This window comes from Saccopteryx leptura, chromosome 4, assembly GCF_036850995.1.
Source record: "Saccopteryx leptura isolate mSacLep1 chromosome 4, mSacLep1_pri_phased_curated, whole genome shotgun sequence".
In the NCBI taxonomy this organism is placed as follows: domain Eukaryota; kingdom Metazoa; phylum Chordata; class Mammalia; order Chiroptera; family Emballonuridae; genus Saccopteryx; species Saccopteryx leptura.
This window is the reverse complement of record NC_089506.1, coordinates 119316700-119337866: the sequence shown is the minus strand read 5'-3', so window position 1 is coordinate 119337866 and position 21167 is coordinate 119316700. Positions and strand designations below refer to the sequence as shown.

The following is a 21167-nucleotide window of genomic DNA, read 5'->3' as shown; positions in this document are numbered from 1 at the left end:
TTGCTCACCTCTTTGTTCTGCAGCTCTTTAGTTTGATGTAGTCCCATTCATTCATTTTTGCCTGTATTTCCCTTGCCTTTGGGGTCAAGTTTATAAAATTCTCCCTGAGACCAAGGTCCTTGAGTTTAGTACTTGTGTTTCCTTGCATTTTATTGTTTTGGGTTTTATATTTAAGTTCTTTGATCCATGTTGAGTTCATTTCTGTGTATGGTGTCACAGAGCAGTTCAGTGTCATTCTTGGCCTGTGACTTTCCTCTTTTCTCGACACCCAATTTTCCTTTTTCTTTCTTCATTGTATGTTTTCTGGGGCAAAAAGCTTGGTAAATATCAATTATGTTGTTGTAAAGTGACTAGCGAGTTTTAGAAAGACATTAAAATTATAGAAGAATTTTAAGAGGAGTTTATTGCCAGTGGCTGCATGGAGCTTAATTAACATAGACCTAAATCATGAAGCCCCAAGGGACTGAGGTTCAGGGTTTATAGCCTAGGTAAGGAAGTTTAGCAGGTGCAAGCAAAGTCTTACAGAAGCAGAACTAGTGGTTAGCTTGTCAGGAAGTCCCCACTTTGCAAATTCCTGACGCGTTAACACATCTTACTGACAGCACAACTTGCCTTTTAACTCAGTTTGCAAGTTTGCACTTAAACAAAAATACCAAAAATTTCATAATGGTGATTACAGAAGGTATACAAAATGGTGTGGCTCATGCTAACAGCTTTACAGTTTCTTGGTAACTTGTCACATTCCTTATCGGTTTTTATACTGTGTCAAATCGTTGACTTATTTTCCTCTCTTTGGCACAGGAGTGTAAGTACTTTGGAATACTATTAATTTTACTGAATTTATTCGTTGTTGGATGAGACGCAGGAGGTTATTGAGTATATACAAGGTCCTATGGTTAGGCCTAGGATTATTAAGAGTAGGGGCCCTCCTGGCCGGTTGGCTCAGCGGTAGAGTGTCGGCCTGGCATGCGGGGGACCCGGGTTCGATTCCCGGCCAGGGCACATAGGAGAAGCGCCCATCTGTTTCTCCATCCCCCCCCCCCTCCTTCCTCTCTGTCTCTCTCTTCCCCTCCCGCAGCCAAGGCTCCACTGGAACAAAGATGGCCCGGGCGCGCTGGGGATGGCTCCTTGGCCTCTGCCCCAGGCGCTAGAGTGGCTCTGGTCACGGCAGAGCGACGCCCCGGAGGGGCAGAGCATCGCCCCCTGGTGGGCAGAGTGTGGCCTCTGGTGGGCGTGCCGGGCGGATCCCGGTCGGGCGCATGCGGGAGTCTGTCTGACTGTCTCTCCCCGTTTCCAGCTTCAGAAAAATACAAAAAAAAAAAAAAAAAAGAGTAGGGGCCCTGCAATGGCTGAGAGCAAGGTTGTTAGGTAGGGAGACCAGTTGTATATACTTTGGAATTAGTTTTGGGATTTTTTTTCTTAATTTTCTTCTATTTAAGTTTTTTTGGACTAGTTTTAGACTTTCGTGAATTATTCCTAAATTGTTGGCATAGAAGCAGCATTCTTCCCCGAGGATTGCACAAAGACCGCCCTGTTTTAGAAACAGCAAGTCTAGTTCTCTTCTATTTTGCAAAACTACTTCTGCTAAGAGAGTCAAGTTGCCGCTCGAGGTGGGAAATGGAGTCCTTTAACTGTTGTATGTCCGTTATCTACCTGGCTACTTAACTCTTCGAAGTGTATATTATCCTTGACTAAGGCAGTGGTGCTGAGGGCAGCTGACCCTGCAATTCCTAGCGCTGCTATTAGAGGTATTAGGATGGGTGCCCGCTTTCGGGGCGGTGTGGATGATTTAGAGTTGGAGATAGATAGATAGATAGATAGATAGATAGATAGATAGATAGATAGATAGATAGATGATATATGTATGTATGTTTTTCCGATTTTCCTGCTGTAGAGGGAGACTTGGGGTAGGATGTAAACTAGGATACAAAGGAGGTCTTTTTCAGACTTGACTAGGTCAGAAGAAGCACATTTAGTTAGACTGTTGGTGTATGCTAGCCATGAGTGCTCAGGGGCTAAATAATAGGAGGTGGGTGACACTATTCCAAAGCGCGTGGCATCGCAGTAGTTAGTGTAATGGGAATTTGCTTAAGGAATGATCTGGGGAGTAAATACAAGTCCCTTTTTTCTGTATGTCCTCTAGTGTGATTTTGGGCTGGTCCCAATCGTAGGTCGAAGAATTAGTGGTCAAGGGAATGGTATCAGATAGTCCTATACCTACATAATATGGGGGTTTTGCATTTAGGTATAGCTAACAGTCTCTTCCAGTCGGGAACTGTTTATAAAGTAGTGTACAACTTCAAGTACAGAAAGTAACGACAGTGTTGGTGGAGGTAAGGAGCTGTTGAGTTTTTAGGGTCTGGGCGGTTCTCTGGTATCTGGTGGATTCTGCTCCGACTGAATGGGTAAAGCTAGTTCCTTAAGAAAACCAATGGCATGTTTACCTTCTTAGGGACCTTTTTCGAATAGGAAGGAGCACCCCTGGGTCTCTATTGTACCAGCCCTTTGTTAACTTTATTCCTTAAATTTGCTCTGAATTCTAGAGACTGCATTTTTTTACTTTGATATTTATGGGATTACATTTACTAAGGGTGCAGGACATGAGTGCATTAGGTTTAATTTTGTCTATGCTAATGGCAAGAGTTGTTTCCTGGTCTTTGATAACCCCCAGTTTATTTGTCTTTGTGGCACAGGCCGATTTTTTACCTCAGTGGGGACAATAGAAATTGGCTTTGTTTAGTCAACTTAAGTATTTTGATGGAATCTTGAGCAGAAATAGATGTCCCTTCTATGTCTGTCTGCGTTAGGGGCCCCTAGGTTGTATTGATGTAGGATTCTTTTTTGGCCAACATTTCTGTACCCTCCTATTTCCTATTTAATGCTTTCTTATAAAAGGAAAAGAGTGCACACGTGTACAGTGAAACTTTATTTATATTTGCCCACTAGTGGGCTGGGCTTTTTATTTCCTAGTAGCTGGAGAGGATTTTCCCAGTGAGCCTCTTTACTAGTTCCTGTGTTATACTAGGCCTTGACTTACGTGGATTTTCTTGACCTTTCAGTGTAGTACACATTATTAACAAGAAACTGAGTGGCACAAGAGTCTTAGCTTTAGAGGGCCTTCTCTGGGGTGATACTTCTATATTTCTCTGTTGAGCTTGACTCTCGAACGGTATAACTAGGTCAGGATGTGGTTTACCTTTACGGCAGTGGAGGTTGTCAGGATCACGGTGTGCGGGCCCGTCTACGTAGGGGTCAGTCCTTGGGTGGTGTATTTCTTTACTAGACTGAGTCCCCAGGCTGGAAGGGATGTACCAGATCTCCTGGCAGGGCTGGAAGTGCCTCACGGACAGTCTTTTGGACAGCCTGCTGAGTGATTTGTAGACCCTGTAAGTGCTTAAGGAAGGAGTGGTTATTTAATTTAGCTTTTATTTTTTCTCTTAATTTTGATAATATGGGAGGAGGTCTCTCGAACATTATTTCAAAGGGGGTAAACCCTTCCCTGTAAGGGGTGCACCTTGCCCTGAGGAGAGGGCTAAGGGGAATAATGTTGGCCAGTTTTCACCGGTTTTAAAAGCAAATTTGGATAATGTTTTTTTCAGGTCTGATTCATGTGTTCTGCCTGTCTTGAATTTTGGGCCCTGTAGATACAATGTAATTCCAATTAATATTTAGGGTTTTGGCTACGTCCTGTGATATTTTGGCAATGAATGCCGGACCATTATTAGAATCTATGGTGGTGGGGAGGCCGTATTGGGGAATTATTTCATGGAGTAACTTCCTAAGTACTGTGGTGGCAGTTTCTGGCCTAGTGGAGAAGGCTTCCACCCACCCGGAGAAGGTGTCCACACAGACTAGGAGACACCTGTACCCTGAGTGGGTGGCTTTATTTCAGTGAAGTTCATTTCCCAGTGTTCTTCTGGCATGGCTCCCTTTTCTCTAACTCCTAGCGGTATCTTCCTTCCTTGTTTTGCATGTACCCATGTACAAGACTGGCGATGTCCCACCATGCTACTCAGTATTTGGTCCAGGTGCAGTATGAGATGCTTGGCTTGGAGCAATTCAATCATTTTGGATTTTTTTAGGTGGGAATCTTGATGAATTTGGAGGGCTAATGTCCGTCCTGATGCCTCTGGAATTAAGATCCTTTTATCTGGTAGGACCTACCAGCTAGCGGCATTTTTGGCACTCTTTTTCTTCTTTGTTAAGGTGGGTTTTTTAGTGTAATAAGGGGTGTCAGGCAACTCAGGCAAGGGCAAAGTTACTAAAGCTTGGAGAGGCCCCACTGGGTTCGTGGCTTCTGCTCGGGCTCTTGGTCCGCTGCTCGGTTTCCTCGAGCTTTTTTAGAATCTCCTCTTTGGTGCCCTTTCCAATGTATGATTGCCACGGCTGAGGGGAGTTGAATTGCTTCTAATGACACTAAGATTTCTTCCTTGTTTTTGATACTTTTTCCAGCCGAGGTAAGTAGTCCCCTTTCTTTATAAATGGCACTATGTACATGTGCCGTGCCAAAAGCATACCTGCTGTCTGTGTAGATGGAAACTGCCTTTCCTTGTCCCCATCTGAGAGCCTGGATAAGGGCGATGAGTTCTGCCTTCTGTACTGAAGTCCCTCGATTCAGTGCCTGCGACCAGATGACCCTGTCTATGTTCATTACTGCAGCCCCTGCGTGCCTGATGCCATCCTGTACATAACTCTTCCTATTTGTGTACAGTACATACTTTACTGGCGTTCAGCAGCTCAGAGTCATTTAAGTCTGGTCCAGCAGTCTGTATAATGTTGATTATCTCCATACAGTCATGTAACAGGGTGGCTGGGGTATTATCTGGCAGTAGGCTCGCAGGGTTAATGGCTGCTGTTTTCTGGAACTTTATTCTGGGTTCGTCTAGGAGTAAAGTTTGGAACTGGGTCGCTTGGGTGTTTGATATATACCTCTCTGGAGTTCCCCTTAGGAGCGCCTCAACTGCATGTGGCGCCATTAGGGTCAGCCCTTGACCTAATGTGAGCTTGTCAGCTTCCTTGACAAGGATTGCATAGCCACTATGGCCCGTAGGCAGGCAGGCCATCCAACCGCTACAGGGTCTAGCTGTTTTAACAGGTAAGCAACCGGTAGTTTCTAAGGCCCCAAGGGCTAAGTTAAGACTGCTTTTGTGATTCTGAGCCTCATGAATGAACAGCTGGAAGAGCTTGGAGACATGGGGTAGGGCAAGAGCAGGGGCAAGTGTTAGGGCCTTCTTAAGGTCCTTAAAGACTTTTTGCTCCATTTCAGTCCATTATAGGGGTTGGGACCCGCCTGTGCAGGCATAGAGAAGCTTGGCTAGTTTGGCAAATCCTAGAATGTACAGTCTGTAATACCCTACAGCCCCGAGGAATTCCCTTACTTGCCTTTTAGTTGTTGGAGTAGGGATCCAGAGGATGGCCTCCGTACAGTCATGGGACGGAGTTCTTTGCCTCTCCTTCGCCCAGTAGCCTAAGTAAGTAACCTCTGGAGTGCAGTTGTGTCTTCTTGGCAGACTTTCCGTACCCTAGTGCTTGGAGTGAGGCAAGAAGGTCTTGAGTTGCCTCAAGGCAGAGCTCTTCTGCAGCTGTCACCAGTAGTAGGTCACCTGCATATTGGAGCAGGGTACAGTCTTGGTGTTCCTGCCAGAAGGCTACTAGGTCTGCGCTTGGGGCTTCATCAAAGATAGTAGGAGAGTTTCTGAAGCCTTGGGGCAGTCTAGTCCATGTCAGTTGGCCAGAGAATTTTCCTGCCAGGTCTACTCACTCAAAGGCGAAAATGGGCTGGCTTTTAGGGGCTAGCGAGATACTGAAGAAAGCGTCTTTAAGGTCTAAGACTGTATAGACCGGATGCTCAGGATGCAGGAGACTGAGCAAGGTGTACGGGTTAGGGACTGTAGGGTGTATGGTCTCTACCCATTTGTTAACTCCCCAAAGGTCCTGGACTGGGCTTTAGCACCAGCAATAAGGGAGTGTTCCATGGGGATTGGCAGGGCACTAAGATTCCTGCTTCCCTGAGACACTGTATGTGAACAGCTATTCCCTTTTTGGCCTCCGGCTCATTGGGTATTGTCTTACCGCTATTGGTGTTGCAGTGGATAGCAATTGTATGACCACAGGCGACTGGTGAGCGACTAGTCCGGGAGGGTTGGTTTCAGCCCATACTCCTGGAAAACTCTCCTGAAGTTGCCGGAGAAGAGAAGGGCTGTGGGTGCCTCCTGGCTTGGTCAGTTCCTGTAAGGGATATTCCTCGGAGAGAGGGCAGGTTAGCAGTAGCTGTATTTTAGCATCTGGAGTTTCCTTAGTGGCCCCTATGATTAAAGTTGCAATCCCCCCTGGAAGGAAATTGTGGCCTGGAGTTTTTGTAACAAGTCCCATCTTATTTGGGGGTAGGGGCACTTCGACATGACCAAGAATGAACAGGTGACAGTTCCTTGCCCTAGATTGACTGTCCACTGGGTGGTCCATGGATAGTATGCAGTTTTTCCGGTGGCCCCTTGTATTGGAGTTTTGTGAATGGTGATAGATCCAAGAGGCTCATTTAAAACCAAATGAGTTGCTCTAGTGTCTATTAGAAAGTCTATAGTTTTTCCCACTATTTCTGTGGTTACTATAGGCTCCCAGGGGCTCAGTGGAAAGGAACCTCGACCTCATCAGTCCTCAAGGTTTAGGACCTTGGAGTGTTGTAATTTTGCAATTTATTTATTTTTTACATTTTATTTATTCATTTTTTTTAGAGAGAGGAGACACAGAGAGAGAAAGAGACAGAGAGAGGAAAGAGATAGAAAGAACAGAGAGAGGAGCAGGAAGCATCAACTCCCATATGTGCCTTGACCAGGCAAGCCTGGGGTTTTGAACTGGCGACCTCAGCGTTCCAGGTCGACGCTTTTACCCACTGCGCCACCACAGGTCAGGCCGAGTTTTGTAATTTTGGACACTTATTTTTCCAATGCCCTTCCTCTTTGCAAAATGCACACTGATTCTTTCCTCACTGAGCCTTAGTCCTTCCCCTGAAGTTTCTTTCCTTTCCTCTTTTCCCCCTGGGGCCATCCTTTCTCTTTATTTGAATTAGCCTCTTATAGTGTTGCCATTACTACCTTAGCTATTTTCTTGTCCTGTTTTTCCTCAGTTGTATCCCTATTATTGAAGACCTTATGAGCTATTGCAACTAGTTGGGACCTGTTCATGCCTTCGAACCCCTCTATTTTCTGGGGTTTCTTTTTAATGTTAGGGGCAGACTGCATCACATAGGGCTAAATTAACAGCCATACTGTTCTCAGGCGTGTCTGGATCTATGGGGGTATACACTCAATACGCTTCACAGAGGCATTCAAGAAATGCCCCTGGGGATTCCTGCTGGCCTTGGACAATTTCAGAAACCTTCGAGAGGTTGCTGGGCTTTCGGGCCGCAGCTTTGGCCCTGACAGCAGAACTGGTGAGAAGTGTCCAGGGAGGCTTTCCCCTGCTAGGAATTGTGATTCCACGGTGGTCTGGTAGAGGGAAAGGCTGCCTCACTGCTGTCCCTGTTCTCCTCCACTGATCCCCTCCTGGCCCTAGGACTGCCTTCTACCCTCTTGCCTAATTCTCTCCCTCTCTTCTGAAGTGAGGAGGGTATTTAAAAGTTGCTAGAGTCCTCCCAGGTAGGTCTTTGAGTTTGTAGGACAGTTTCTATGAGCTGTAGTAGAGCCTGAGGCTTTTGGGCTAATTGTACAGATCACTGGTGGAGATTGGGACATACACAAGGGATGGCTGTTCCTCGTGGTCAGGGTCAGTTCCCGAAGGGGGTGCCTCTCTGAGTGGCAAGATGGGGTTCCTTCCCTGCCTATATTCAGGTCTACTTCGGGTGTGGGGAAGGGATGTAACTGGAGGTTATAGCCCTCTCCTGGAGGTCTTGGGCAGGCTCAGGAGCTATAGTTCGGGGATTATAAGGGGGAAGCAAGTCAGTTTCCTTAGGAGGTTCTGTGAGAACCAGGGGTCCAGGAGTTTTCTTTTTATCCCATTTTTGCTCTTGATTTAAGGCCAGCCTGACTAGGAAAACATGGCACCCTCTCTGTATTGAGCATGTTTTTAGCCATGGAGGCGGGCACACTGTTAAATTTAGCCACTGATCAATATAGGGAAACTGGTCAGGGTGGCCTGGATCCCCCGTTACAACATTCCAGATTGCCCTAACTACCCGGGGATCGAAAGTCCCAATGTCTGGCTATCCAATTCCAAATGTAGGCCATTCTAATGCACAAAGCGTTCTTAGTCTTCCTTTTGACCACTTAATCCCATACCCACTGTTATCTTTATAGGCTTCTTTAAAGTGTCTCAGGAGACAACCTAGAGGGGTCTTTTGGGTACTTGGCCTTCCACTTCTGTTTAATTCTTAGGGCACCGGTCTGCAAAGTTTAAACCGGCGAAGAAGAGGCAGAAACTAGCACAGTAATATAAGGCCAGAAGGAACAGACCGAGAAGGACTAGTATCTAGAATAGAGGGTGTTTAACCACAGAAGTGTCAATTATTACATAAGAAGAGAGGCAGGAACCAACAGAAAAGGGCAATTTCCTCTGGAGAAAAGTCAGACAGAGTGCCCTGAAACCAGGGATCTTGGATCCAAGAAAAGAGGTCTATCAGGTCAGAATAGAGTGGCCCGTACTAAAAAATGTCACGAGAGATTTCTTGGACAAACAAAGAGAATCTACAGAACAATTTACCATTTACATTTACACTTGACTTTTAGACAGTTCAACAAACAAGGGAAGGAGGCACCCTGTCAGAAGCCTCCCGGGTGCCCGCCTGGCCACATCCCTCATGGGAGCTTAGACGCCTCTTAGCATTGGTGAGTCGGTATAAACCCCCGACTCGGATTAGAAAGTGTCTGATACCACCCAAAGCCGTTGAGGATCACCACGGAACCACAGGTTGGAGCCCGCTCGGACTCCGTAGTTACTCACCATGGAGCCAGGAACTGGAAACTCAGGTACAGGCACTAGTGATCCCCATTCACACACCAGTCACTCAGGGGTTTTCAGTACAAAACCAATAATAACAAAGAGCGAGATCTTGGCATGAACAGATAGCACAAAGGTGTCCTGGGAAGCCCAAGGCAGGACTTATTTCAGTCCCCACTTATTTCTTCCCTAAGAGCACAAACAAGTGTCGCCACGTTTTCTTCCCTGAGACAAAGGTGTCCCGGAAGGCCCAAGGCAGGACTCAACTCTCCACCAACGTCTTGGCCTTGGAAAGCCTACTGCACGAGTTTGATCACATCCAATCCTCTGTCACAATAATTCCAGATTGACTAGTCTTAAACAGAAAGCTTGAATTCAGTAAAGCAAAAGGTTTACTCTTCTTACCTCCAGAGGTCAGAATCTGTACTCCTCGATTTTCCTTCTGAATTTCAGGGACTGGGAGGTGTCTGTCAGGATGCTGTCCAAGACCCACAGGATAACTGGAGTCCTGGAACTTCTCAGGGGGCGCCCCTCCTAGAGATCCAGTGGGTTTGGGCAACCTCCTGTAGAGGCCAGCCGGCCCGGGTGTCTCAACCCGGTCACAGGGAGCACCTGGGATCTCACTGGGGCCTCCAAAATGTTGTAAAGTGACCAACGAGTTCCAGAAAGACACCAAAATTGTAGAACAATTTCAAGAGGAGTTTATTGCCAATAGCTGCATGGAGCTTAACACAGACTCAAAATCATGCAGCCCCGAGGGGCTGGGGTCCAGGGTTTATAAAGGTGAAAACTGCAGGGTCTAGATAAGGAAGTTTAGCAGGTGCAAGCAAAGGCTTACGAAGCAGAACTAGTGGTTAGCTTGTCAGGAAGTCCCCACTTTGCAAATTCCTGACGTGTTAACACATCTTGCTGACAGCACAACTTGTGGTTTAACTCAGTTTGCAAGTTTGCACTTACAAAAATACCCAAAATTTCAAAATGGTAATTACAGAAGGCATACAAAATAGTGTGGCTCATGCTAACAGTTTTACAGTTTCTTAGTACCTTATCACAATGTCTCTTTGGATTAATACGTCACTTAAGGTTGATATATCCTTATTGATTTTCTCTTTGAATGATATATCCATTGCTGTGAGTGGGGTGTTGAGATCCCCTACTAAAATTGTGTCTTTGTCAGTTTCTCCCTTTAGTTCTGTTAATAGTTATATATTTTGGTGCTCCCCAGTTTCTTCATATATATGTTAACAAGTATTATGTCTTCTTGACAAATTGTTCCCTTTGTCATTAAAAAGTGTCCCTCTTTGTCTTGTTACCTTTCTCATCTTGAAATCTATTTTGTCAGATATAAGTACAGCTACCCCTGCCTTTCTCTGGGTGCCGTTTGCTGGAAGTATGATTTCACACCCTTCTCTCTAAGGCTGTGTGTGTGTTTGCAGCTGAGGTGTGTCTCCAGGAGGTGGCAAAAAATAGTTGGATATTTTTTGTTCTGTTTTGATTCATCCTATTACTCTGTGACTTTTAATGGGTGAGTTCAGTCCACTTACATTTAGGGTAATTATTGATGCATGAGGATTTCCTACAGCCATTTTATCTTTGGTTTTCTGGTAGCTCTGTGTCTCCATTGTTTCTTCTCCCTGTGTTTGTGTCTTTATGTTATGTGTCTCAGTTCTAGATTTCTTTGTGGGTATCATTAGATTTGTACAGAAAACAACTTTCGTATGTACAGTGGTCCTTTTCCTAAATATATCTAATTTTCATTCACCCATGTGGGTCAGTTCTTCCCATCCTCTTCTTTCGTTTCTGTTGTCGCAAATTATCCTTTTATTCTGGGCATTAATTTCCTAATTTCAGTAGGGTTTTTTTGTTTTTTGTTTTTTAATGTAGCTTGTTTTTTTTGTTTTGTTTTGTGTTTTGGTTGGTTTTTTTTAGATTTTATTTATTCATTTTAGAGAGAAAAGAGAAAGAGAGAGAAGAGAGGAGGAGTAGGAGGCATCAACTCCCATATATGCCTTGACCAGGCAAGCCCAGGGTTTCAAACTGGCGACCTCAGAGTTCTAGGTTGACTCTTTATCCACTGCACCACCACAGGTCAGACTGAGTAGCTTTTTTTTTTTAAGTGTTTGATACCTGAGCAAGGGTTGCAGTTTCCTGCTTCTGTATGTTTGTTTGTCATCTTACTCATAGTTTTGTATCATTTTTGTCTTTTTGTTTCAGGTATTCTGTTGTCTGGAAAATCCTATATTTATCCTTTATTCTAAAGGAAAACTTTGCAGGGTATATATTTTTTTGACTGGTGGGTTTTTTCTCTCAGTAATTTGAATTTGATTCCACTATCCTAGCTTGTAGGTAAGGTTTCTGCTGAAAAATCCAATGACAGTCTAATGGGGTTTCCTTTATAGGTGACTGTCTCCTTTTCCCTGGCTACCTTGAGAATTCTTTCTTTGTCATTAATTTTTTACTGTTTTACTACAGTGTGCCTTGGAGAAGGGCCTTTGGGGATTGGAATAATTATGTGTTCTGTTAGCTTCTCAGATTTGTGGGTCCAGCTCTTTCCATAGGTTTGGGAAGTTCTTGTCAGCTATTTGTTTGAATAGCCTCTCTGTTCCCTGCTCTCTCTCTCTCTTCTCCGTCTGAGATGCCTATTCTTTTTGTATTTTTTTGTTTGTTTTGTTTTAATTCATTTTAGAGAGGTGGTGGGGAGAGAGAGAAGGGCAGAGGGAGGAGCAGGAAACATCAACTCCCATATGTGCCTTGACTCGGCAAGCCCAGCGACCTCAGAGTTCCAGGTATGCCCATTCTTCTTTTTATTTTGAGAGGCAGGGAGGGAGAGACAGGAACATGGAGCTGCTCCTGTTTGTGCCCTGACCCGGAATACAACTGGCAACCTTTGTGCTCCAGGAAGACAGTCCAATCAATTGAGCTATCCAGCTAGAGCTTAATTGTTCTTTTTAGAGAGACAGAAAGAGGAAGGGAAGCATTCATTTGTTCCACTCAGTTGTGTACTCATTGGTTGCTTCTCCTGTGTGCCCTGACTAGGGATTGAACCTGTAAACTTGTTGTCTCAGGATGACGCTCTTAACCAACTGAGCTAACTAGCCAGACCCATGTACATTATTCTTATGTTGTTTTATCTAATGGAGTCACATGGTTCTCATAGACCTCTTTTGTTGTTTTTTGTTGTTGTTGTTCTCTCTCTCTTCTTCCACTGGAACCATTTCTAGATTTCTGTCTCACTGTCACACATTCTCTTGTCCATCTGCTCTGTTTCCTCAGCTCTCCAGTCTACTCCTTATCTCATTGAGTTTTTCACTCTGGAATTTCTGCCTGGTGCTTGTTTATAGTCTCATTCTCTTTGTTGAATAATTCTTTTTGTCCTTTGATTTTATTCTTGATCTTGTTGAATTACTTTGTATCTTGAGTTCTTTTAGAATCTACAATCTTTTTTTTTCCCCCCCGAAGCCAGAAATGGGGAGGCAGTCAGACAGACTCCTGCATGCGCCTGACCGGGATCCACCTGGCACACCCACCAGGGGGCGATGCTCTGCCCATCTGGGGCATTGCTCTGTTGCAACCAGAGCCACTCTAGTGCCTGAGGCAGAGGCCACAGAGCCATCCTCAGCGCCCGGGCCAACTCTGCTCCAATGGAGCCTTGGCTGCGGGAGCGGAAGAGAGAGAAAAAGAGGAAGGAGAGGGGGAGGGGTGGAGAAGCAGATGGGCGCTCCTCCTGTGTGCCCTGGGCGGGAATCGAACCCGGAACTCCTGCACACCAGGCCGATGCTCTACCACTGAGCCAACCGGCCAGGGCCTAGAATCTACAATCTTGAATTCCCTTATTTCAAATGTAGTCTTCCATGTCTTTATTTTCTAAAGAGCTTTTTTATTTTTCTTTCTGAACCCTCTTGTTACCTTGGCTATTAATTATGTGTGATGGATTATTTCTCTGCCAGGGCAGTTCTGGGAATGAATTTTTTTTAAGTGTTTACTCTTTGCTGTGTAGGAGGTTAAGGTCTGATTTCCAGTAGGTGGTGTTGGTCCACTAGGTTCTCTTTTCTTTGGGGCTTCCCAGATCATTGTAGGGTGATATCACCTTGGCTGTGGACATATCCTCATATTTCCCAAGGAGGTGGGAACCCACTGTGACCCAGTGGCCCCAGTGTCAGTGCACCAAGCCATGGTAGCATGTGACAGGCTGTGTGTCCCCAGGCTTCTGTGTTCCCAGCACCTCTCCTCCTGCCCAGAGCTACCTGCAGAGCCGCTCAGTCTGAGGTGACTAGCTGCCTCTGCTAGGTCCCGCTGCTGTGGGCATGGGAGAGGTGAACAGAGGGAAGGGGTACACACATATATCCATGGCTGTTGTTTCAGGGGGGTTAACCACAGTGAGTACCGACCCCTTTTGCCATTTACCAAGTAAGGATTTTCATGCCAGGTGAGACACAGGAGGTGGAAAGGGGGCAGACTCCCGAGCCCGTGGATCCGTCTGTGCAGTAGGGCCAGGTTGTGGGTGCTGCCACCTTGTGTACTGCTTCTCTGGCCCAGCCCCTGGGCTCAGCTTCAGGTTGCAGCCACCCAGGCCCAATGGGTGTCTCTGTCCCTCCCGTTTGCCCTGTGAGGACTATATCTCTGGCCCCCATCTCTGTCCTTCCTCCATCCCGTCCCCCTGTCCACTGCTTACATGCACCTTCAGATGTCTCAGTGTGTGGATTCTGCAGCATGTTTGTGTGTTGAGCAGGGAACCCATGGTTAATTATAGCTGTCAGACTTGTAACTTCAAGGGGGGAAACTGGAAGGTCCTCTCACACCACCGTGCTACTGACCTTACTCTCTCAAGTAACTTTTGAGAAGGGAAACTGAAGCAGAGAGCAACCTTAAGGGAGAATCTCTATACGGTTAGTCCCCAGTTTACAGACGAGATAGAATCTGTAGGTTTGTTCTTAAGTTGAACTTGTGTGTAAGTTGGAACAGGTACATTTACCTATTAAATGCAACTTAGATGTTTGTCTTAACATAGTATTTATTTATTTTCTATTCTACGCATATAAATACTTAAACATTTTTAAATACAACCTTAAACAGTCTTGGATAATGCAGATGATGAACTTGGAGAGGATGGGACTGGTGGTAGAGAGTCGGTTTGATTCTGCTGCTGGAGTCACTTTCTTGAAGTAGGCATCAAGGGAGTTTTGTACAGAACTTTTCTGTCTCTCATCGTCAATGATCCTGTAGCACCTCAGCCCTTCAGTAGCTGTACAGTAAACTTTGGTGAACCTCTCTGTATCAGGATCTTGCTCCTCTAACTTTGCCATTCCTTCCTCAAAGAGATGAAAAGCATCAGCTACCTCTTTTGTAGAAAACTTGTTCAGTTCTGTAGTTTCTAGGTCCCTGTTTTCTTCCCTAAATGCTGTCATCTGCTGCTCTAGTTCCATAAGGTCTTCATTGGTTAGTTCTTTGCTGTGGGAGTCAGGTAACTCTGTGATGTCACTTTCACTGATGTTCAGCTGTGGTTGATTACCAACAGCCTTCAGTTTCCCTTCAGTTTCCCTCCCCTTATAGTTCTCTGTTCATAAGTATGAGTTATATGCAAGTCAGATGTTTGTAACTCGGGGACTTGCTATATTCCAAAAGGGCAGGAGTGCGCTTCTCTGTGTTTCTTGTTAGAATATGGCCATAGTTCACAGCTCTGACACTCCGGGTGGTCTGTCCTGGTAGGCAGGTGATAGTCATAATCCCTGAGAATGCAGGCTCCCCAGGGCAGAGGCAGAGCCTGTTCTGTCTGCAGGCATGCAGGGCGCCTCGCACAGTGCCTGGCTGGGAGCAGGTGTGCAGCATCTGTCGAATGGGCGGTTGAATGAATGAACCCAGCATCTAACCCAGTTATAGCTGTGAGGAATCTGATGAAAGACAGTCTCAATTCACAGTGCCCTTTCCTAGGTCCTTGTCCATCTTGAGATCTCACTGACGCTTCCTCAAGCTTATAAAGCAGGAAAGGAAGAAGGAATGAGGAAACAGGCCAAAACCGAACGAGGGCCACATGAGAAATGGCCCTCCGTTGTCTCCATCTCCTATGTGGTGCCCTTCACAGTCGCCCACAGTCCTGCAGCGTCATCAGCGGCTCATCCACTAGCACTGGGCTCTGCTCCCCTCTGCGGGGACGGGGGAGTTGCCTGCTGAGGGCTATGCCTCTCCAGGAATCAGACGGGTGAAGGTGAAGGCCTCTGGCAGCTCTTGCACATCGTTGAGAGCAGGTTGTCCCGTTAGGGGAAACGTCTCTCTCAGGATACAGTGTGGAGCTCGTGCAGGCAGCGGCTGCTCCCAGACAGAACCTTCAGGTCAGGCCCAGGGCCCATTTCCTGTTTAGAATGTGACCCAGGTCCCAGGAGCTGTTCCTTTGGCTGTGTGTGAAACTGAGGTCTGCCTGCCCTGACTCAGGGAAGAGTCAGCCTTGGAAACTGTCCCAGATCTTTCATCCCACTGTCAGTGGAAAGTCACTGTGTGGTTGTAGCTACACTGGCATGTGACGTGGATGGCCAGGTGGGTTGTGGCCTGCTGGCCTGGCCTCCCCCCACCGGTTACCCATGGACTTTCCAAACCCACTTCTGTCGGTTATTTCCTCTCTGTTGTCCAGGGGACAAGGGAAAGGGTCCTTGTTTGTTGTCACCACCTGGTTGATCTGTATAAAGCCCCATGCTCAAGATAGAAAATCAGGATGTTGAATTCACTAATTTCTTTCATTTCCGCCAGCATTTCTGAGGTCTGGGGCACGTGATACGGAGCGTGGTTTGGGAGTTGGCGTGTGTGGGGCATTCGCCCAGTGTCCTCTGAGCACCACTTTCCCTTGGGGACTAGACCCGAGGGAACGTCTTGCAGCGAGTGTTTCCCTTTCTCGCGGCCAGCTCCAGGCAAGCCTAGCCCTGCGTGGTTGTAGACCCAGGGCCTGCTGGACTGGAGGAGTGAGCTGACCCTACGCCTTCCACCTCAGTTTTTCCATAATCTCTGGTGGAACACTTATTACAGTTTTCGTGGCCCAGAGCTTTCTTTCTCTGAGGACCGATGTGTGAATGATCTGAATCCTTTGGCGTGCCTCTGATTGCTGGGTGACTCATTAGTCCTCAGAGCTTACAGAAACTCCAGAGCAGTCACACTGGGGGTCAGACAGCATGTGATCCCAAATGCCAGATATCTCTGCTCTAAGACACTTCATGAAGTTCTATGTCCTTCGTCTTGAAAGTTACAGCAGAGTGGGAGAGATAATGGTGAACCAGCCATGGGCAAACAGAACAGAACTCTGGAAACATGTCTTCACCTCCCAAGTCCAGGGACCCCGTGGTGGTCTTCTGAACTAATGCTGCCCTACTTGGGTTCCGATCTCGGCCCCACTGCTCATTAGCTGGGGCCTTGGGCAGCTTACTTCATTTGCAGCCTGTCACTGACCTCACACAGTTTTTTAAGCTGGCCAGGCGAACTCCATATTCCTTCAGTGCCCTTTTCCTGAACCCCTGGGTGGGCTAGATTGACGCTTTATGTGCCCCCATCTTGCCACAGGCATGCGTGAGTCGTAATGCTGATAGACAGTCAGATGGAAGTGAGTCCTACACAGGACTGTCTCTCCTGTGACCAGCCTATGGCTCCTTAAGAGTAGACAGTGTTTGCCCTGGCCAGATGGCCTAGCTGGTTAGAACATCCTGAAGTGTGGGGGTTGGTGGCTCAACCCCAGGTCAGGGCACACACAGGAACAGATTGATGTTCCTGCCTCTTTCTCTCTCTAAAACCAATAAAATAAACATTAAAAAATAATAATAAAAAGAGTAGACAGTGTTTTATCTGCTTTGTTTCCCAAGTTTCTAGTAAAATTCCTAGCAAACAGTATGCGTTACTCACTGAACCAGACATCAGTTCTGAGAGTTTTTCTACCTGCGTGTGTCTGTTCGCTTTACCATGAAATTGCTTGGGATGGACCTGATTTGATTAAGTTAGTTGTTTGTGTTCCCTGAAGTGACAGTCTTGCTATGTTTTTCTTCCCCCATCCAAAAGAAGGTCTGAGTTTTATTTTCATATTTTCAGAGTTCCCCAAAACTTTATGCTTCAGTGGTTGCTTCACATTTATTTCCTTTTCTCATCTGCTTTCTTTTCTTTTCATTTTTTAAAATTTATTTAGAAATTCAATGTTGCCTGTTGGGTGACATTGATCAGTAAGAGTACCTAGGTCTCAGGTGAACATCTGTACAGCATTTGAACTGTTGATTGTGCTGTTTGCTCATCACCCCAAGTCAGATCGTTTTCCTTCACTGTGTCTTTGTCCCCTGTTACTCCCCCCACCCCCATCTGCTTTCTATTTAAAGACATTCATCAAAAATCATGACGGGCCTGACCTGTGGTGGCGCAGTGGATAACGCGTCGACCTGGAAATGCTGAGGTCGCCGGTTCGAAACCCTGGGCTTGCCTGGTCAAGGCACATATGGGAGTTGATGCTTCCAGCTCCTCCTCCTTCTCTCTCTCTGTCTCTCTCTCCTCTCTCTCCCTCTCTGTCTCTCTCTCCTCTCTAAAAATAAATAAATAAAATTTAAAGAAAAATACATGACGGGAAGGAAAGACTCAAATGGTATTAGGGCCAGGAACTCCTGAGCCTCCTCGTCTTTGCCATGTTGAGCTGTGATGAGGAGGAAGAGAGAGGACAGAAGAGCCAATGTTCGGACCTGTCATGAGGCCATGCAGACCCTTGCTGGGTCTGGTGGGCAGGTTTGCAGAGTGTCGAGGCAGCATCTACCTGCTATGCTCCTGGCCTCTCTTTTGCTGTTATCTGAAGTCCAATAGTTCCCGACCTTCCAGATGCTCAAGTCTAGCATTATAACTTAAATATTAGTAGCTCATTGTTGAAGAATGGACGAAAGGTGTTTAGAATGACACTCCTGAGGCTGCAGAGACCAGGATGACAAGCAAACCCAAGGACTCGTGCCCAGACCCCATCGTTATACAGTCAACCTAAATGTTAAATGAGCGTGACCTGGGCCTTGCTTTTCTTTTCTTTTTTCTTTTTTTTTTGTATTTTTCTGAAGTGAGAAGCAGGGAGGCAGAGAGATAGACTCCTACATGAGCCCGACCGGTATCCTCCTGGCATGCCCACCAGAGGGCGATGCTCTGCCCATCTGGGGCATTGCTCCTTTGTAACTGGAGCCACTCAAGCTCCTGAGGCAGAGGCCATGGAGCTGTCCTCAGTGCCTGGGCCAAATTTGCTCCAATGGAGCCTTGGCTGCGGAAGGGGAAGAGAGAGATAGAAAGAAAAGAGAAGGGGAAGGGTGGAGAAGCAGATGGGCACTTCTCCTATGTGCCCTGGCCGGGAATTGAACCCAGGACTTCCACACGCTGGGCCAACACTCTACTGCTGAGCCAACCGGCCAGGGTCTGGGCCTTGCTTTTCAATAAAGACTAGTAAATTTGGAAGATGCTGTTTGGTGGAAGTCCCTGGTAATTCCACAGGTGCACAGAGACTTTATTTATGACTACCTAGGTTTATAAAAAGCTCTCTCATGATCTGACAAAGGTTTAGAACATTATACACCATGTGCCAGGCTTCCAGAGCATGTTCTGCACAACCTGTCATGTCACAAAGATTACTAAATCACTACCCCACTACTTTCCTCTGGCCTTTTAGTACGGCCTGATAAGACCACCTGTCACCTGACATTGGGTCTGTATGCCATTGCCGATCAAAATCCAGTGCTGCCTTTTAGAGCTCAGAGTGTCTCAGGAGCTGGGGACTCTCCCTGGCCAGGATGCAAGGCCACCCATCACCTGCTCCCACCTCCACTTCTGCCTCTTCGTTCCCACTTCAGGTTCACTCCCATCAAAGATCTGATCGCGCCACACTGCTGTCCCCAATGCTGCTGCCTCTGCCCAGAGCTCTCTGCCCATCTGGCTTTGTCAAGTCACTGCCAGCCAGAGCAATGGACACCACACACCTACACAAGAATCCATACAATCTGTGATGAAGCTGCCCAGGGTACATTCACTGTGTCACTTAACTCATGTTGCCTAACCCTGCACAGGGCCTAGGCTTCCATAGGAGAGGCAGGTGCCACACACAGCGCATGTATGTGATCCCATTCCATGTTCTGAGAGATAGGCACCATCCTCGTTTCTACATCAGGAAATAGCTCTCCACTGTTACGTAACTTTCCTGAAACCCTCCAGCCCATCACTGGTGGAGTCAGGTGTTGAGTCTAGACCTGTCTGACCCTAAACCTGTACGCTATATCATATCACAGTGAACACATTAAAGATTAAATTGTTTTTAATTTGGGATAACAAAGTACATCAAAAACACAGGTCCTGAGGGATTGAGGGAACGACGGTGAGGTCATAGGTGAATCCAACATTGCAGATTTTCAGATGTGAGCCCATAGTGGCACTCAGTAACAAGAAATGGGAAAAGTTCTTTATAAAAGAGTGGCAGTGGGGAGGAACGTGAGAATGTTTAGACCACCGCCATATGACTCTGGCATGGTCCTTGATGCAGGCAAAAGACCACAGCGGATGAGAGGGGGTGGGAGGAAAGCAGAAGCAGGGTTGCTCTACTTCTCTGCACCAGTTACAGAGGGGACATGTCTCTGCTGCACAGAGCTGGGCGGGCACCCCTTCACCATGCAGCCAAGCCAGTGTCACCAGGATAGGACAGCTGGCTTCCCTCCTGACCAGGTGCGCGGGAGGAACATAGTTCCACCCATGTGCTGCTCTTGTGGAATTGCTGTCTGCTGTCAATCTGATCGTGAGGGAGGGGTCCAGCAGAACAGCCAACCTGGACGCCCCCTTGACTTGTCAGAGGCAGTGCAGGAACTTTGATGGCATCCTGGGTCAAGGGCAGGGGACCCTGGGAGGACTCACCCTTTCCAGTGAAAGATGAGGCAGAGGGGCTTGGTTCCAGTGAGAAGCTTCTTCCCATGTCCTCTCCCCTGCCGTGTCTTCCCTCCGCTGTGCTGGGGCTCGGGGGCTGACAAGGAGAGCAAACAGGCCCCAACCCCCATAGGGCCAGTGTGCAGTCTTGTCACTTCTCTGTAATCAAGTTCTGTCGCGCTCACAGCAGTCCTCCCTGGCTCCCTGGCCTTTGTGAGGGGTGGGGCCGTCCCTCCTGTCACTGAGAGGAGCGTCACTGCCATGGGTGCTTAGACACTCTTTCCATTGCAGCTTCCCGCCCTGTACTCCTCCACCATCCCCACAGCAGGGACTCAGTGCTGTCGTTTGTTACAGAGCTTTGCATCTCTGCTTGTCCTGCAGGCTCAAGTGTGAATGGCTTGGAGGAGCCCAGCATCGCCAAGAGACTGCGGGGCACCCCTGAGAGGATCGAGCTGGAGAACTACCGCGTGTCTGTGAAGCAGGCAGAGGAGCTGCAGGAGGTGCCCGAGGAGACGCAGGCCAAGCACAACCTGAGCAGCGTGCTGGACAAAGGCCCGGAGGAGGATGTGGCCAGCAGGTCAGCCAGGGCCCGGGGCCCCTGAGTGCTGCATGTGCCTGCGGCTTTTCCAGCGCCCTCTGCCCCGAGTAACATGCTGCTCTGCTTGGGGAAGGCCGCGTAGAGCCTGCTGACCCCGCGGGATCTGAGCCAGACACCTGGGTCTGAATCTTGGCTTTGCCACCTACTAGCAGTGTGATACTAGGCAAATTGTGTCATTGCCTTACACCTTGGTTTCCTTGTGCTAATACCTTCCTCACAGAAGGGGTGTGAGGTTTAAATATGTCTGAAGCATTTAAGACAGGACAGGCAGGCCTCATGTTATTGCACTTGGCTTTACTGTGCTTCACAGACGTTGCATTTTGTACAAATTGAAGACAAGCCCCCACCCCACCCCTGATGACTAAAAGAATAGGATCCATTTTACTGCTCGTCTGGACTGAGCCCACAGTGTCCCTCCCAGGGGCTGATGCTCAGCACAGGTCAGCACTCGGGTGGTATTGTCTTTCTCACTTCGCATGATGCTGCTAGACCACTCACAAAGGACTTCTGTCTCCATCAGCTCACTCGTCATCACTCAGTAACATAGATCTTGTCACCTTTTTGGGTAAAGATACCAGTGGTGACTGAGACTAGGATTAATGACTGACTAAGATTCAAACTCGAGTTTTCTGGGTCCAGGATTCTTCCTGTTTTTCCTGCTACCCTGAAACTCTTCCCTGTTCCATTTAGGTCCCTATCTCTTCATCTTGTCAGCCAGCAAAGATCACAACTCATGTAACTTAATTTAGAGACT

At 47.2% G+C, this 21167-nt stretch overlaps 1 protein-coding gene across 22 annotated transcripts in view; it reads left to right on the top strand.

Moving 5' to 3' along the window:
* The window catches only part of MICAL3 (microtubule associated monooxygenase, calponin and LIM domain containing 3), a 218919-nt gene that overhangs the window by 140847 nt on the left and 56905 nt on the right, over window positions 1-21167 (top strand). For all 22 annotated transcript variants that reach the window (XR_010751058.1, XR_010751059.1, XM_066381120.1 and 19 more), the window contains one exon: window positions 20197-20392. Coding sequence is in view for 20 of the 22 variants with exons in the window: in XM_066381120.1 (XP_066237217.1) it covers window positions 20197-20392 (196 nt within the window). In the remaining 2 variants the exon portion in view is untranslated. The remainder of the gene's footprint in view (window positions 1-20196; window positions 20393-21167) is intronic.